The 17468-nt window shown below is 35.3% G+C and overlaps 1 protein-coding gene across 1 annotated transcript in view; it reads right to left on the reverse strand.

The window, feature by feature from the left end:
• The window catches only part of LOC149805354 (dual E2 ubiquitin-conjugating enzyme/E3 ubiquitin-protein ligase BIRC6-like), a 221346-nt gene that overhangs the window by 23023 nt on the left and 180855 nt on the right, over positions 1 to 17468 (reverse strand). Inside the window, exons 48-54 of the mRNA XM_089949602.1 lie at positions 14385 to 14647; positions 12611 to 12818; positions 7016 to 7230; positions 6449 to 6667; positions 4391 to 4749; positions 3163 to 3302; positions 1297 to 1407 (exon numbers count right to left, since the gene is read on the reverse strand). Of these exons, the coding sequence (XP_089805728.1) occupies positions 1297 to 1407; positions 3163 to 3302; positions 4391 to 4749; positions 6449 to 6667; positions 7016 to 7230; positions 12611 to 12818; positions 14385 to 14647 (1515 nt within the window). The remainder of the gene's footprint in view (positions 1 to 1296; positions 1408 to 3162; positions 3303 to 4390; positions 4750 to 6448; positions 6668 to 7015; positions 7231 to 12610; positions 12819 to 14384; positions 14648 to 17468) is intronic.

The raw sequence follows: 17468 nt of genomic DNA on the forward strand, positions 1-17468 counted from the left end.
CCTGTTTTGAAAACATGTCGATAAAAGGATACAAATTATTCCCTCATTTTTATTTAAAGTGCACTTCAAACAATAAACAAGTAGTTTGTAATTAGAATGTACTACATGATAAATTATGTGGTGATATTGTTTTAATGTTGTGGTGGCCATAATGAACATCAGATTGGCATCATTTTCATTTAGGTCCAACTAGACATCATACATTTGTTTTTACTGACAACCCCTTGTTGATATGATCATCCATTCTGAAGGAGTAGCAATAAGATTTTCATGCTGGCCACTTTGGTGCTATACTGAATATCAGAGCAGCACCATTTTCATTTAGGACCATCTAGGCCACAAGATGAATTTGTGTATAACCTTTCATGGTGTTCTTTCATGTAGTTTATTAGGAATAGCAATAAAAAATTTGCATGATGACCAAGAGAGGTAAAAACAGAAACATATAATAGTTGAGCATAATTAATTACTGATCCTTAGTGCCGAGCTAAGAAAGTGAAGTTTACGGACAAAACTGTCCAGTTCAGTGCTACATGTATCATACAATATGTTTTGGAACTTGGTTTATTCATTTCATTTCAGGCACTTTTCAACTTCACACAACGTAAGTTCAACACTTCTGCACAAGTCAACAGCAGAGAGTGTTCACCAGTGTCAATCAAACATTTCATACTCAAAAGCTACAACGAAATCTGAGTTATTTTTCTCTCTTTATACTTCTAAAATTTTATGTGGCAGTAGACATCATTCTTGCCATCACTCCCAATTGAAATATCAGTTTCACACAGTTTGCAAAAGGCATAACTATCAGCCTTTCTGCAAGCAGAAATGAACAGTCAGGTCTTGCTGTATGGTATGATAAACTTCTGTACTTGTCTCTTCATGTCTTTGTGTGAAGTTGATTCTTCTTCAGCCACTTTCTTTACAATAGTTTTATTTCAAATTCATTTTCTGAATCCGGCTCATCCATACTTTAGATGGAAGACAAAGAAATCCAACACATGTGCAGTGCAGAGCATTTTGTATACAACCCTTCTATTTGATACAGAGCTAAATAAGGGGAGCTGTTTTTGCATTACTTTTGTGCTTCATTTGTTTATTTTCATACTAACCTGGTAATACAAACTTTTTGTATTTTTAACACACACAAATTTGGATTTCGCACTTGAAAGTTGTATTCCATATTTGCTATTTTTTTCCAAACAAAATATGAAAGAATATGGAGGGTGCACAGGTTCACACGCTAGCTCATTTTTTTTATAAACGGGGGATTTCTCAAACTATCTATTGTCTTACCAAACTGTAGCCTCTTCATGATGGCCAGGTACCTGTCATCCAAACTCTTCTGACTAGGCCTTCCTCGTGGTACCACATCTCCATCACTGTTTGCAGCTGCCCCACGCTTACCTGTGAGATATATTTTCAAATTCAAAAAGGAACTGAGTGATTAATGATTCATAATTCACCTGTATCCTGCAGCATGCTGTGGAAACCCTTAAAAGAAAGTACTTAATATCTCCAGTATGCAGTAGTTTTAGAGTCAAAATGTAGCTCCTAATATATTTGAGCTTTATAACTTTTGATTAAATTTTCAGGGTCTCATTTGCTGAGAAAAACATTTAACTCTTTCTTAAATCTTCATTTGCTAGAAAATCTGCATGAAGCAGAATGGAAAGGGCCTTGTTAACATTATGAGTTATGCCACCAGATGTCGCTAGCAGTCTGTGCAGTACAAGTTATAGTGTCTTACTGAACACAAGATTTCCATAAATAACCAGATTCTGATTGTAATACTAAACAAATTTTCAACATCAAAACTTCAATGACATTCATTTATCATGACTTACATTAAGTATTAGAATGCAGTCATTATTTACTGTTCACATGTCTTCTACAAGTACTGTCATACTGTATTAGTTATTTACTTTGATTTACCTAATCAGAAAGGTAAGTTTTCTAGATGTAATTTTTTTGTTCAAACTATGTCCTCTTGTTAAATACTCAATACTACTACTGGTGATATTCAATACCACTACTGGTGATAGACTGCCTATTATTCCCCCTTTTACATTCTTCTGTTCATTTATTCAATTAATATATATATATCTATATATATATATATATATATATATATATATATATATATATATATATATATATATATATATATGAAATTCATACTTTTCATTTCACCCAAATTCAACTCAAAATGTAAATATTTGCCTGCTCCATCATCTGATCTCTACCTCCATGATGGAGATGAATCAACAGTAAAGAAAAGTGCAATAACTTATCCAATAACAGCAGGTGTAAAATGAATGGTGAATATGAATATCTGATGATGACTAAGATAGGTAACAACTTTCACAGCAATCCATTGAAAACTGAAAGATTAGTTGCACTCACACGACTGTGTTAAATACAGCTGCAAGACAGAGAAATAATGTGTACAAGAATTACAGGAGCATAAAGGTTTGTTAATATGTGCATCTTTAGCCTGTGACTATAATATTCACACAGTTGCACGGTGATCTATACAAACTGAAAGACAAATTCCATCTGCAAGACTCTGTATTGCACCACATTCATTTAAGAAAATTCAGAGAACTGTGACTTATTGATATTCATATATTCAGGTGCTGCCCATATGTACAGTGTCTTGGCGATCCACTAAAAATTGTAGATGACACTGACCTACATTGGTAAGCTGGCACTGTACACATCAAGATGTGTCCATCAAATGCCAAGTAATAGGATTCTGTGGCCAACTATACTTGAGAAACTGACCACCACTTAAGTAAAAGTACAAAACTTTTAACATCAAAGTTAAAATGTATAGCTTCATAAGCTCTCATTATCAAGAAAGGGAAAAATCTTCACCCCAATGATTCACCAATGAAACAGGATGATAAGTGCATACTAAAGCTATATTCCAAACCTGACAAGGATGGGATAAAATGGCAAGGAAAGTAAGAAGAAAAAAAAAAACCCTCCAACAATGAGGTTAATCTAGGGTATGGATGAACAGACTGATGGATAGTTGTATGAACATGCACATGGATGCCACAATGATTACTATGTTTTGCCTCCACCAAGGCCAACTTGACAAAAATCTTTGCAAAGTGTGGCAACATTAATTAATAGTTTAATGGATGGTCTTACTATCTTCTTCTTTGCTGAGTCTCTCGGTAGATATGTGTACAATTCTTGCTGTTTCCTGGATGTCTGGGATCAGCAGAGCCAATCCCTCATTCTCCTCTTCTTCCTCTCGGCTTCCTCCTCCAGCCTTATCCTTATTCCCTCTACAAAGAAATTAGCGTTTGAGACTTAAGCACAATTTCTTTTCAGAATATACTGAAACGTGCCTTAAAATGCATTTCCATGACATACATGAGAAGAACCTGATGGAACATCCTAATGCAAAAAATTACTCAACTTCTTTCAAGAAACTGAATGTGAAGACATACCTTGGTTTCTCTGTACACATCATTCATAAATAGTAACACCTTATGAGAAATCTATTTTATACTGCAATTTGGAAATGGGATTAAAAATAACATACCTCTTAACATGATAGCCAAGAAGCAAATCATGTTGTAGAAGACACTGAACAATTCCATTACATGAATTATCTCAAGACATCTCAAAGCAAAAGACTAATCAAAGACAAAATTCCACTGACAATGTGACAAAGTTTCACATTATGAAACATATCAAGTTCTAGCAAAAATAATGAGCTTTGCCTGCTCAAAGCAAATTAGCTGTGTATAGCTATGTGAAATTTAAAATCACATACCTTGTTGCTTTTAATCTTTGTTTGTAACTAAATACTATTCATTTTATGAAAAAGTTATTGTCGTAGTTATAATACAGGTGAAACAAGTTTTCAAACAAAATAATTTTACAGATATATTTTCATAAAAATTTTCATTTACAATTACATGTACTATTTTTATGAAAATAATTCCATACAGTCTTCACAGCATTTTGTAAATGTTTATATGTATCAACTGCTGAGTGGCACCGTTCATCCAGATTGATCTTCGTCTTGCATGTTACAAAGATAACCTACTGCATACAAACAATATGCCCATGATTTGTTTCGCATGCTGACTGAAATTTTCATATTTGAAAACAAAATAAGTCATTAAGCATAACATTTCTTGTAAGCCTCACTTTTATTGTGAAAATGTTAACATGTCTGCATTAAACTGGACAGTGCTGCTGAAAAGAACTTGCAGCCAAGACCTCAAACAGCTTCAAAATATCACTTGAAGAATTCTACCATCATCTGAAATCCTTATAGCACTATAGGAAAAGTTCCGGGGGGGGGGGGGGGAGAAATAAACATCTTCAACTTAAATGTTAAATTACTGAGACAGATGCTTACTTCAGTCTGTTTGCATATGTATCAACACAACCTCTCATTTTCTCTAGCAGATTCCCAACTGACAGCCCTGTATCCCCTGAGCAGGCCTGCTTGTCCAAAGGCATCAGAAGGTGGACTAGAGCTGGACACATGGCCAGGCCCCGCATAAGTTCTAGTAGTGCACGGTACAGGGGAACATGACGAGCCATGTCCAGAACAGAGTCATTACGCAAGTATGAGGAGAGAGCTGGCACCAGGCAAGACTGGCTGAGAAGGTCTGGGACTATGTCTGGGAGGGATTTCTCAGCAGAGGGGACATAACTCTCATGGAAGAAGTCATCTGGTACATAGCCTCCTGGGTTGATGAAACTGGCAAGCACCTTGTGGAAGGAAATAACAATTAATAAGATAAGATATATTTTTTAATAATCAGACCAAAGTTTACTATGAAAATCTACATATAATCACATTAGATATTTTTTATTCGAGCTTTGTAAGGAAGCATGATCCACTGTCCATCAATTATGTGGAGGTATGCAGTGTGTAATAGGAACTTTGATATGAACTTCAAACTGATCCAGCAATAAGTTAAGAAAATGAAGAATTAACATAAAAATTGGCCAACACCTTTCAAAGACTTGCTTAACATGCAGTAAATATTGCCAATATATCAAATCTGTAATGAACGATCTGTTGTTTCTGAAATTGTCTGGTCCATGCACTTTAATGCAGATCGATGAGCACTGGATTAAATTTGATTCTAACCTGTGGACATGCTGTTTAACACTTATTACTCTGAAACCCCACACTGGCTAAGTACTGAACATTAAAGCAATAGGAAGGGGCAGGCAATATGTGCAGGGTCCATTTTGCAGAGTTTGAAGTTAAGTCTCTTTTTTTAATGGGATAGTGAAGGCAATGCTACCTGTGGTGAAGTTTCATCAAAAAAACTTGTGTAGGCTCTCCTGAGAGTCATGATAAAAGTATGATGGTCATAATCATGAAAAGTAAATGTACTACCACAGAACCTCCATACCAAGAGTGCAATTCTCCACTATTAGCACCTCTTCCTGTCCCTCCCAAAAATGTTTTAGAACTCAAATCTCCCATATCAAAACAAAGAAATAACTTCTGAACTTTTGGAGTCCAATGGAACATGCTATCATTGTCCATACTGATAATGATGTTTGGTTATTAGTATAATCTAATGAAACTGATATTTGCATGCTATATATATATATATATATATATATATATATATAGATATAGATATATATATATATATATATATATATATATATATATATATATATATATATACTGCACAGGAAAGAAATTCAATGAAAGCACCTTATTCTGGCAATTCTGAATAATGGTGGTCTGCAAGACACATAACTTATAAAAATCCTCATTAAATACTTCAGAATTTACAATATTTCAAGTAACTATCAAACTTTATTAACCAGTGAACATCCTACTTAAAAAATGTAGGGGATGTAAGGCTGCCAAGCCCTATAAAATTGGTGGCCTTAGACATTAAGAGCAGAAATCAACTGATGGGGAAAATGACAAAAGTAAAGGTTTTAGTTGAGGCAATTAAAACAGAATTATAAAAATGATTAGGTTAATTTTAATAATATACCAAGATATGTTTGACAGAATTGTCTACAGTCATCATCTGCTATGACTTTAGATAGCAATTTAAATTCATTGTTTGGAAATGTCTAACCTTCACTCTGCCACTCTACACATACTCTAGCCTCAAATTCACTGATAAAAGGCCTTAACATTTGTCAGTTAAGTTTCTCTGTTCAAACATAAAGAGGACAGTCTATCTAGAGCCATTACTCCTCCAAATAATACTGTGGAATGCCAGAAATTAAATCTCATCAATATACAGCTGCATGCCAAATTTTGCAAGAAATTAAACAATCCCTGGTAAAGTATTGCAGAAGAAACCAAAGTAAGGAGGACAGGAAATAAGAGGGCAACACTACTATGCATGATATCATGTAGGTCGTAATAAAGGCCATGGATAATTGTTAACTACAGCAGCAGTGTCTCAAACTAGAAAATTACCTGTAAGAGACAGGTTACATGCTCCTCCTCACTCTTCTGTCGCAACAAGGCTTGCTCTGCATCCCAGCTGGAGGTGGTGGAACCGGTTCCAAAACCTGTACCCTTTGCCCAGTAATGTTGCTGCTGCTGCTGTAGTGCCTTCTCCTCCACACTGTTAGAGGCACTCTGGCTGCTTGATGGATTGGTAGTGTACTGCATGGCTGACAGCAGTATCTGTGTCTGTATATTAAAGGTACAAATAATGCTGTAGAACCTCAATATGTCAATCAAAAATGCAGCTAACATATCAACATGAAGCAACATATGACTGCATAGCAGCTTGACTTGATTGTTTTATGATATCTAAAAGCCAATATATCATGTAAAACCAAAATATACAAATGAGATATCTTTAAAGTAAGATGCATGAATATAATTAAGTTCATCCATTTTCCATCACACAAGTTTGAATTTCCTTTAACCATTTCTATTTTACTAAATTATTTATCTGAAGCAACTACTCTGGTACACATTCCTAAGTAAATTAATTGGTTACAAAAACCCAGTGAAGTGAAAAGAGACCCCTACCTCATGTTGGAAGCCTGTTGAACTGACTCTTGGTGCATGGTGACTGAGAACTGAAAGACAAGCTAGAATCAGGTGAAGAACTCCAATATCCTGTGACATGCGTCTCAACAGCACTCCATCATCTGTTGTCAGAGGTGTGTTATCAAACAGGGACTTCAGCACCAAAAAGGGGAAGGTTGGCAATGCACCAGAGAGGGGGGATGTGAGAATGCAACCTGTCATGGAAAATGAGAGTAGTTAAAGCAGGAATGCAGAAAATAAATGAACGTATTCAATCATTACAAAACTCAAATCTGAGAAGAATTCTGAAGTCTCCAGTAACCTTTATAAATAATTATCATACAGAATAAGTTATGACTAAACTTACCATGACAACAAAATGTTGGTCCCTTTCTAATTGAAGTTCTTTTTGCAATATTTTCTATTTATATATTAACTTTGAATCTTTTAAAAATCTGATATCTTAACTTTTAATCAACACTATATAACCACTTATCTAATTAAACACCTGGGACTCTGGGTGGCTGAGCAGTTTAAAGTGGTTGCTTTTAATGATCATTGCCATCTCACTTGTGTCCGCATGGATTCAAGTCTTGGGCTTAGCCAACGTGGGTATGTGAGAAAGCTTGCTAGTAGCTTCCCATGGGTTAGTGGTTCTTACTGGGATTTCCCTAGGTTCGACCCCCACCAGTTATACTGGCCATGTAAAGCCTATTATGCATTAAAAAATGGTGTTAAGCTCAAACAAGAACTTCAACAACAATCTAAACACCAACTCACCTACCTACCTACATACTGTGACAGGAAATAAAAGATTTTAAAAAATAATAAAAGTCCCTTGAAAGGTCGGAAAAGACTTTCCAGGAATCCAAGGCAAAGTATGTAAGGTATGAAGGGATTAAACAATCCTCAACAAGACTGTAATTGTGCCAGATAAATAATTTCACAGACAATTAATAAACAACATGTATCAGACTATGGAAGCTAAAATTTACCGAGTGAAAATGGCTTTGTACAAGTCTGGAGTGATGGCCAATATGATCACTATCAGAGGTATAGTTCATGTGTCATTAATTTCCTTGGTCAGCCACATTTGAGGCCTCATATGTATGCTATCACAATATACAATGTAATTAATTTATATGTAAAGTTTACCACTGAACAAATTTATTCTACTTCCAACTGCACTAGTCAGAAAAAGGCCTTCTGTGAATGCTAGCATGTATATAGCACAGAAAAATATATGTGGTCATGAGCAAAGCACAAATACTTAATCTGTGTCAGTGAATCATAAAATGTAGATCACAGTAACCTGTTTTGGCTGTAAGAGTGCAGTACCAACAGAGATGCATCTAATTATCAAGTTTCACAATTCAAAAATGTGAAATGTTGGTCACAGTGACCTTTTGTTGTTTGGGTGTAATGGTAAATGAGATTCATACAATCATCTATTCTGATTATTCTATCATGAATAGTGCTTGAAAAAAGAAGTTAAAACACAAAATTGAGTCCAAGTCAAGGTATGTAAAACATGGGTCAAAGTGACCTACACTTGTCATGAGGGTGTAGTACTCCTCATGATGCATTCACTCACCATGTTCCATGATTCTAGGTACAATATAACGCATACAATAAATGCAAAATCTTAATCTAAGCCATAAAAATGTGAAATGTAGGTCACTTTAACTTTTTTGTTGTAAGGGTGTAGTACTAACAAAAACGCATACAATCATCAAGTTTTGATGACTTCAAGCATAAACAGAGCTTGAACAATGGGCTTCAAACATAAAATGCCGGTGACCAACTTTGTCATGAGAGTGTAGTACTCATCATGATGCATTCCCTTCACTAAGTTTCATGATTCCAGGTATAATAGTATGCATACGGGTGCAAAAAACCCTGAGATAAATGAAGTTAATCAATAATGAACATTAACAAAATTAGCCCTCTCAAATCCCTAACAAGGTGGTAGGTACAATTAAACCAACTACAAAATTATTGCCCAGGACCTAGAGAGAAAGAATGTTGGAGATATAGTGAGGGTGTATGTATATACAGTAAAACCTGTTATGAGAGACCGCTCCTTCTGCCAACCAAAAGCGGTCTCTCAAGACAGGTGGTCTCTCATAAGAGGTGTGTGAAAATGGACTGGTTTCAGGGTCAATAGTTAGCATTGTTGACAAATAAATAAAACCCATACTCACTGTACATGTATCATATCCTTTATTCATAAATCTTGTTAAATATTGCATGCATTCCTCTCAAAATATCTTTATATAATAAAGATATACATCTATCAAACAACAAGAATAAAATTTATATTTCAGCATCACATTAATATGTACAAAAAATGAACAGTTAGATATGATGTATATAATTCTATACACTTATTCACTTGTTTTTTTTAAAAAAAATCCATTATACTTTGTTGACATGTTTTACACAGCTGTTTGGTCTGAACATGTATCTCAATTATTGCCTTTTCCTGAATCAACTTTCCACTTACTGGTATGTTTTTACTCCTTGCAACACAAAACCACTCCCATACTCGCTCGTTCAGATCTCTGTAAACTGTCCGTCGTGCCGTGGCATATTTCCTCTGTGCTTGTGCACCTTTCTGCCATTTGTTTCTAATGGACTCCTTGTCCTTGATTACATTTTGAACTTGCGTTTTACCGACGCTTAAACTGACTGCTATTTTGCAAGCAGTCTCCTGTTTTTCATTTCTTTCAATGACATTAATCCTTTCTTCCAGTGTTAAAATTTTTCTTTTTTTTCAGCGGAGGTTCTGCCATTGTTATTAGTGTTGATGTTATAAAGACTATCGGTTTTTATCAGGTTTTGGGGAAATGTGGAATAAATATATATTATGTACCAATGAATGAAACCAAAAGACATAATTAACTCATCAAGAAACAATACATTTATTCTGAGACGAAGTTTAAATCAAGAGCATTATAGCTCGATAAACAAAGGTTGCGACCATCTGCACCCAGGTAAACAGATGGTGGCTTGGTGAAACACTAACAAAAGAAATAAAAAATAATTTTAAAAAAATCCAGAAATGATTCTCACTTACTAGTGTTAAAGACAATGAGCTCTTTCACCCTCCAGGCCTTATGGATTAACTGGAAAGACAAACGATGTACTCTAACCTACACTGAAGCCCATTCAAACAATTTCTCACTGGGACATAAGGACTACCGGCGTTTTGTGAGTTTTCATAAAGATAAAGAAAAAATACAAACCTCTAAATTGACTGCATATATCCATCATTACTCCCTTTGATGTTACTCTTACTGGCAATTCACATGACTTCGGCATTACAATGGCGGTTAGTGACATGTACTTTAGTCTGGTTTACTGCAGTTTACAAATGACAACGTACACTGGAGTTGTAAATTTCACAAAACTGGTACTGTAGCAAGACAAATTATTTTTAAATACTTTATTAGAGCAATCTTTGCTATTTATGCAGTCTTTGTTACAAAGGATTAAATGATGGTTAGAGGTGTTTATCCCGATATATGGTTGTTCAGCTATAGTGTTATTTAATGTGCACTTTGTTTGCATACTACATTTATCCCGAGCTCTAGTGTTTACAAAGGATTAAGTTAAGGTCAGTGGTGTCAATCTGTTTTGTTTTTTTGGCGATGCGGTCGTTCATAGCAGTGTCAAAATGCATATTTTGCCAAGAAATCGCGGTCGCTGGTTGCGTTCAGCAGGTGGTCGTTCATAACAGAGCGTTTATATAGTAAAATCGATCCGTGCATTACGATTGTGGTCGGAAATGACAGGTGGTCGCTCATAGCAGAGGTCGCTCATGACAGGTTTTACTGTATATATATGCTGATGACAATGCTAATTAGTAAAGGACAGAATATATCTCAGCAATTAACCAGATCAATGGAATACTGTGAAATGAAAGATTGGCAAGAAAGGTAATATTGAACTTTGTGAAATATATTGTTTGTTTCCACCATCACATACTATTGTTAAAACACAAAACTGAATACCTGCAATAACAGGAATTAAAACTGGAGCAATGATAGTTGAGATGTATATATTCTCAGTTATTAGGATTTCTATTGAAACTTTTCTTCACCTGCTTCACACATGGCAGACAAGTACATGTACATCCCTTTGTTAAAATTTCTTACTTAACTGGCATGCTTTCAGCCTATAATATATGAAAGAATAAGAAAATCTTGAAGCACACTTGTGAAACAATGGAAAAAAATGCCTCATTAAGAGATATGCCAATGACTTGCAATGCAGCCATGCTTGTTTTTGTTGTTGTTGTAGGGTTTAACGCCATTTTTCAGCACAAGATAGGCTATACATGGCAGCCAGTATAATTAGTGGAGGAAGAACCCTGGAAAACCCCGGGAAGAACCACCAACCCAAGAGAACCTACTGGCAGGCTTTCTCACGTACCAGCCATGCTTGAAAAGCACGCATTTGGAAACTACAGTCCACAACCTGGTTTAATCTGCTAATTTACATCATAGGTGTGGCTTTAAACTTTATTTATCTAGACCTTACCCTGCAGGAAGTTGCATATACCTGTTATAATGGATGATATTTCCTTCACTATTATATTTAATTGGCAGAATATAACAGAAAGCATTTTGATCAGGTACAAATATACATGAGAAGACTTGTTTACAAACTGATAACATTTATGAAAGAGGGACAAAGTCTCTGCTTCAAAGATGAAATTATTAAAGAATTGCATTCATTTTTCATTTTGGACATCCCCCAAATTTTCCTATATCCGTACTTTTTCAAGTTTGAAAAAGTAAATTAATTTTAAACTCAAAATGATTTTGTACAATTGTGGATGCCTTATATCCTGCAGTTTATTCATGATATGAACCAGATGTGTTCACTTTGAATATGAAACCAAAATAATCAAGTGTTCTGCAAAAACACTATGTGAACCATGCAACTACTTACCATCCTAGTGTATTAGGAATTTCAATAAATGACACCATCAAGGCTATCACTGCTGAAAAAGCAATACTCAAGTCTCACTATCTGTCAAGGCAAGCATTAACAAGAGTGATACGAATGGAACATGTATGCAGACTGCATGGCAAGTAGTTCTCTATGTAGGCACTAGCAGGGCATGGCTGACTCTGAAGCCTATTGACCAAAATGTCCCTGACCTTTCATTCAGGTATGCAGTCTTCAACTAAACATCCAGTGCAGAAATGTTTAGTAAAGAACTTGCTCTACAATAAAAGTTTCCTGAGCAAAACCAATTTTTCTTTTGAGTCAGAATGACCTTGACCATTCTACCCCCAAATCAATAAGCATCTTTCTCGCCTTTGCTGCAAGCTTTCCAGAAACTTTGGTCCAGGTATACAGTGTAGCACCAAAGTCATATGAAAACCATTTTTCTTCTTTCAGTAACAGTGACCTTGACTTCAATTGTATTAGGCTTCTTCCTTGCTCCTAGGAAGTCTGGTAAAGGCAGAATATGTAAATTTACTGTACAGAAATGAAAAAGTTAACAGAAGGATGTACAGACTGATGGTATCATACCAACATATGTAGGCATACTGAAAGAATCTGCTGATCAAATCTAACCTCCATTTCCATTGTCTGTGACGCCTAACACCAGTCGCAGTAGACACTGAGCTTTCTTCCTCTCTTTCAGTAGCACCTCTGCATACCCAGGCAGTCGAAGAAACAGTCCAAATGCCACCAAGGAATGGGGTGGTATGGTAGGCATGGTCCCCAGTGGGTGGGATGGGACCCGTCCTGACTGAGGGGCTGGAGACATGGGTTCATACAGCTGCAACATAGATATATTCCCCAAACCAATTAAATATAACACCAACAGGATAAATATTTTTACAAATCACTGGTTTTATATGTGCATTTCTGTGTTGTAAGCTATTTTCAAATATCAGAAATGCATGTGCCAATTCAGCAAGTTCATTACTTCAAATAAACTTCCTCAATGTATGTGTGTAATCTGGATTTTTTTAAACGTAGCTTTAACAATTTTAGTCATATCGCTACGATGTCTGCAGTGTGGCAGTTTACAATGATGTCTAGCACTGGGGCATCATGCTGCAGACATGTAGCATGATGTCCCACCCAGTCACATTATCCTGACACCAGGCCAACCAGTCCTAATAGTAAACTCTTAATGCTGAGCGCCAAGCGAGCCAGCTGTTAGTACCAATTTTGTGTCTTTGATATGGCTCACCAATAGTGCCATACTGGTATATCTACAGTTCACATCAATTCGAAGTCTTACAGGTCTATTCTAGGATATCCAATTGCAAGATTGATGCTAATTACTATAAACGTTTGTGCAAAAAAAGTCAGTTGAATGTGTGAAAATGGCACATAATATTTTCCATCACTGTTTCATTTTTTTAATAGCTTCATTCAGCTCATAAAATGTTTGTCAGTGTAGACATCATTACATTTGAGTCCACTTTATGGATGTGCAATAGTCATGGCTTTAATTAAAGATAACGAAAATGGTATTATCTCTATTTTTACTTAGAAACCATGATTCCCTATTTTATTTCTTTCATCACTCAAAAACAATGTTTACCATTGATTATTGTTTAGTTTTTTATAAAGTAAAGAGGTTACTTAACAGAAGAACAATAACTATGCATAATTAGTGGTACATAATGACCACAAGGATAATGTTTTTGTTTTGATGTACGAGTACTTTGAATCCATACTGACTCTTGTTGCTTAAAGTAACAGTCAAGTAGGTAGTTTCACTCAATACCAAAATGTATGCATTTGTCTGTCATAAATACCTTCAGAATTATACTTGTGAAAGTGTTTTATTTAAACAAGGCTAGAGTAAATGTGTAAGGCAGATTCAAATAAATTCTGTTTAGCAGAGGACTAAATGATGAATTGAGAGATTACTATAATATGGTTCTTCTCCTGGAAATTACAACTAAAACCGTGGCACTAATATACATATAACTGGGTTTTCAAGTCGAGGGACATATATCAAATGAACAAAAATGGGCAAGTAAAGTGTTTTCATTTATTACCCGACATGTAAAGGGAGAAAAAATGTGGCTGCTTTACTTCATGGTAGTACACTGATGTAGGAACTACTGGTTAGCTCTTTGATGCACATTTGTGTAACAGTTTGTTTTGAAATACCAAATTAAAGAATTAAATGTCTTCTGAGAACACAAAAGTAATTATTTTTTACTGTCTGAAAACTTGCCAAAAATATGGTTGTGTTTTGAGTCTATATAAATATATATATATATATATATATATATATATATATATATATATATATATATATATATATATATATATATATATATATATATATATATATATATATATATATATATGGCTATACCTCATAGAATTCTTCTGGGTAGGGTTCCAGCTGCACCCATTCCTGAGAGATATCCTGAGCAGCTGCCTCACTGCTGTGCATGTCAGAAGCTGTAATCTGGCGGGAAATCTCAGGATAAAGGAGTGGCAGATGTTCTGCCAGCAAGGCCAGGCCTCCAATACTTGCAAACACCTGCAGGGCTGTGGGGAAGGGTAGTGAAGATAATAGGACCTCATCTGAAAAATCATCTGCTTCATCCTCAGTCTCTTCCAACAGGAAAATACCTAGTCGCAAAGACAAAAGACTGTAGGTAAGAAACAACTTCCTCCTTGGTGTAAAACATCTTGGTTGTACCTGTCACACATATGAATATAAAATGTTGTGGATATCTATAAAATTCATTCATAACTTGTGCAAACAAATCACTAGTATCCATAAAAAAAGAAAAAGTGATTAAAATGAACTATACAGAAAATGATATATATACACACATGTCAAGTTTGGTTAAATACATACATATTTTAACAAAAAACCAAGAAGTTACTAAACTTGCAAAAATACAAGAGATTCTTCAGATAAATCCACAAGCTGAATTTGATAAACATCCATTCATACTTGGTTCTGTCATCATGGTGACCAGGCATTACATATCAAAACCAAGTCAAGACCACTGAACTTGAGATCAGTTTCTGATAATGAGTGTCAATTTGTTTATTGAAAAGCAACTAAATACAAAGCTAGTCTTTATGAATTTCAAATCAATTGGATTGTTCCAATTCATGTACAGTGGATCCTCACTATAACGCAATAATTGGGGTCCAAAACATTGGATCGTGTTAATACAGGGTTTTACAGTATTTTAGTTTTTTTAGAGAACTCATTGGCACATATGCATGTATTCATGCCTAAAATTATCACAAATAGGGTATCAACACCATTTACAATCGTGCTGTTGTAGCAAGCAGATCATCTATATGCATGTAATTCCATTGAAAAATTGCACACAGATTTACAATATTCAATAATTTTTTCCCCAGATCATTGTCTGAATTCAGTGTCTAATATACAGCATGAACAGAGTATCAACACCATTTGCTTGACATCTGATATTGTACCGTCAGGGCTTGCAATTAATCCATAATATATGTAATTCCATTGCAAAAATTGCATACATATTTAAACTATTCAATAATTTTGTCACACATCATTATGTGTCTGAATTCCATGGGAAAAATTAACAGCAAAATTAGGTTAAGAAAGACAAAGCACGTGTACGGTTCATTACGTTCCAGGGTTTATGAATGGTGTCTGTACAAATTTCATACTGCTAAAATTTTCTCATATGTGTTTCCGTGTACATTTATCAATTGCAAATTTCCAATAATTAACAATTGTACGCCTATTCATTTGAACGAATGCAGCAAATATAATTAACAATCAACACATGCTTTCAACATGCATATAACCTTTACTTCAGATCTTGTGAATATCAAAAGAAACGTGTGAAAACTACTATACTAATCATTGGGCACAGTGCAGAGAACAACTTGCATTTGTGAACTTGCTTTTCAATAACGGTAAAATATTTTTATAAACAACAGGAAATTAATAACAAATTCATAAGCAAACACCATACAGATGTAAAACCCAAGAAACTAAGTGCAGTAGCCCTGCAATGGTCACGAGACACTTTTAGAAAAAAATTTTAATGCACATACAATTTCATACCCTTTCAACTTCCAGCTAATAAAGCGGACATTATTTACTGGTCAAATTATTGCATCTAATAACACTGCCAAGCCCAGCAAACGTGTTGGCGGTTTTTGTTTTTTGATGTTTATTAAACTGTGAGAATCTTTTATCAACCACCACATTGTCTGCTGCTTGGCTGTGTATGCAGTTAAAGAAGAAACATGTTGGCTATTGTTTGAGCAACAATTGTATACAGAATTAATTGAAGACAATCACAAAGACGACTTACTGGCTTTGCTCATGGACCAGTAATATGTAACATTTCCTATGTTTATTTTGGCATAACACTTCAACAACCTGGTAATATTGTTAAATTTCAGAAGCTACACCACGATCGTATATATTAAAATTCATACGTGAACTCTTCTTCAAAATGGTTGGGGCCCCGAGTGGCCGAGTGGTCTAAAGCGCTCTCCGTTACGGATCATTGCCATCTCACCTCTGTCTGCGTGGGTTCGAGTCTCGGATTCGGCCAATGTGGGTATGTGAGAAAGCTTGCCAGTAGCTTCTCGTGGGTCGGTGGTTCTTTCCGGGTTCTTCCTCCACCATTAATACTGGCCGCCATGTATAGCCTATCGTGTGCTGAAAAATGGCGTTAAACCACACAACACCATCAAAATGGTAATAAACGTTTTACACACTATTTCTTGTACTTAAAAAAATATGCATTCCCCGTACAAGAAAAATACACATACATGTATTTAAAATTTCAGGAACCACGCCTTGATCATATTAAATTAGAATTCATACACGATCTCTTCCCATAATGATAATAAATTTTGTATACACTATTTCATGTACTTTGAACAAAAAATATTTTTTTATGAGTGAATGAATATAAAAAAATTCGGGATGCCATGTCATTACAGTGTTATATCCAAATTCCCATTATAGCAGGGCACATTATAGCAGGGTTGCACTGTACTTAACCCAAGAAAAATCAGCCTAATGGGCTCTCCCACAGCAGTGCTCCAAAGAATAATAAACACAAACTTAGCTGTTGTCAGTTGTGCAACTCTTGTTGTTTAATAATAAAAGACATGGATATAATTGTGAACCAGGTGTTTAGGGCTTCTGCTGTTCTTGAAAGAGATGTGAGGCAAGTACACCTCCCATAGCTGCTTTACAGTTTGTAGAAAGTGTAATACCAATAGCTGGCTAAGAAGAAGAGCTAGCAACCCATAGCAGTAGAGATGGGTTCAGGGCAAGCTGATTATCTAAAAAAAACCAGCATAGATGGCAACTATTCTGAGTTGCATCAAGCTGTTTGGAACACAATATTTCGCAGAATTATTGCCTAGAAAAAGGGTTGTCTTTGCCCTGTGATCTTCACATGGTGTCAATATGACATAC

This window comes from Sinohyriopsis cumingii, chromosome 2 (genome assembly GCF_028554795.1).
Source record: "Sinohyriopsis cumingii isolate HCF-2022 chromosome 2, ASM2855479v2, whole genome shotgun sequence".
Taxonomy (NCBI): domain Eukaryota; kingdom Metazoa; phylum Mollusca; class Bivalvia; order Unionida; family Unionidae; genus Sinohyriopsis; species Sinohyriopsis cumingii.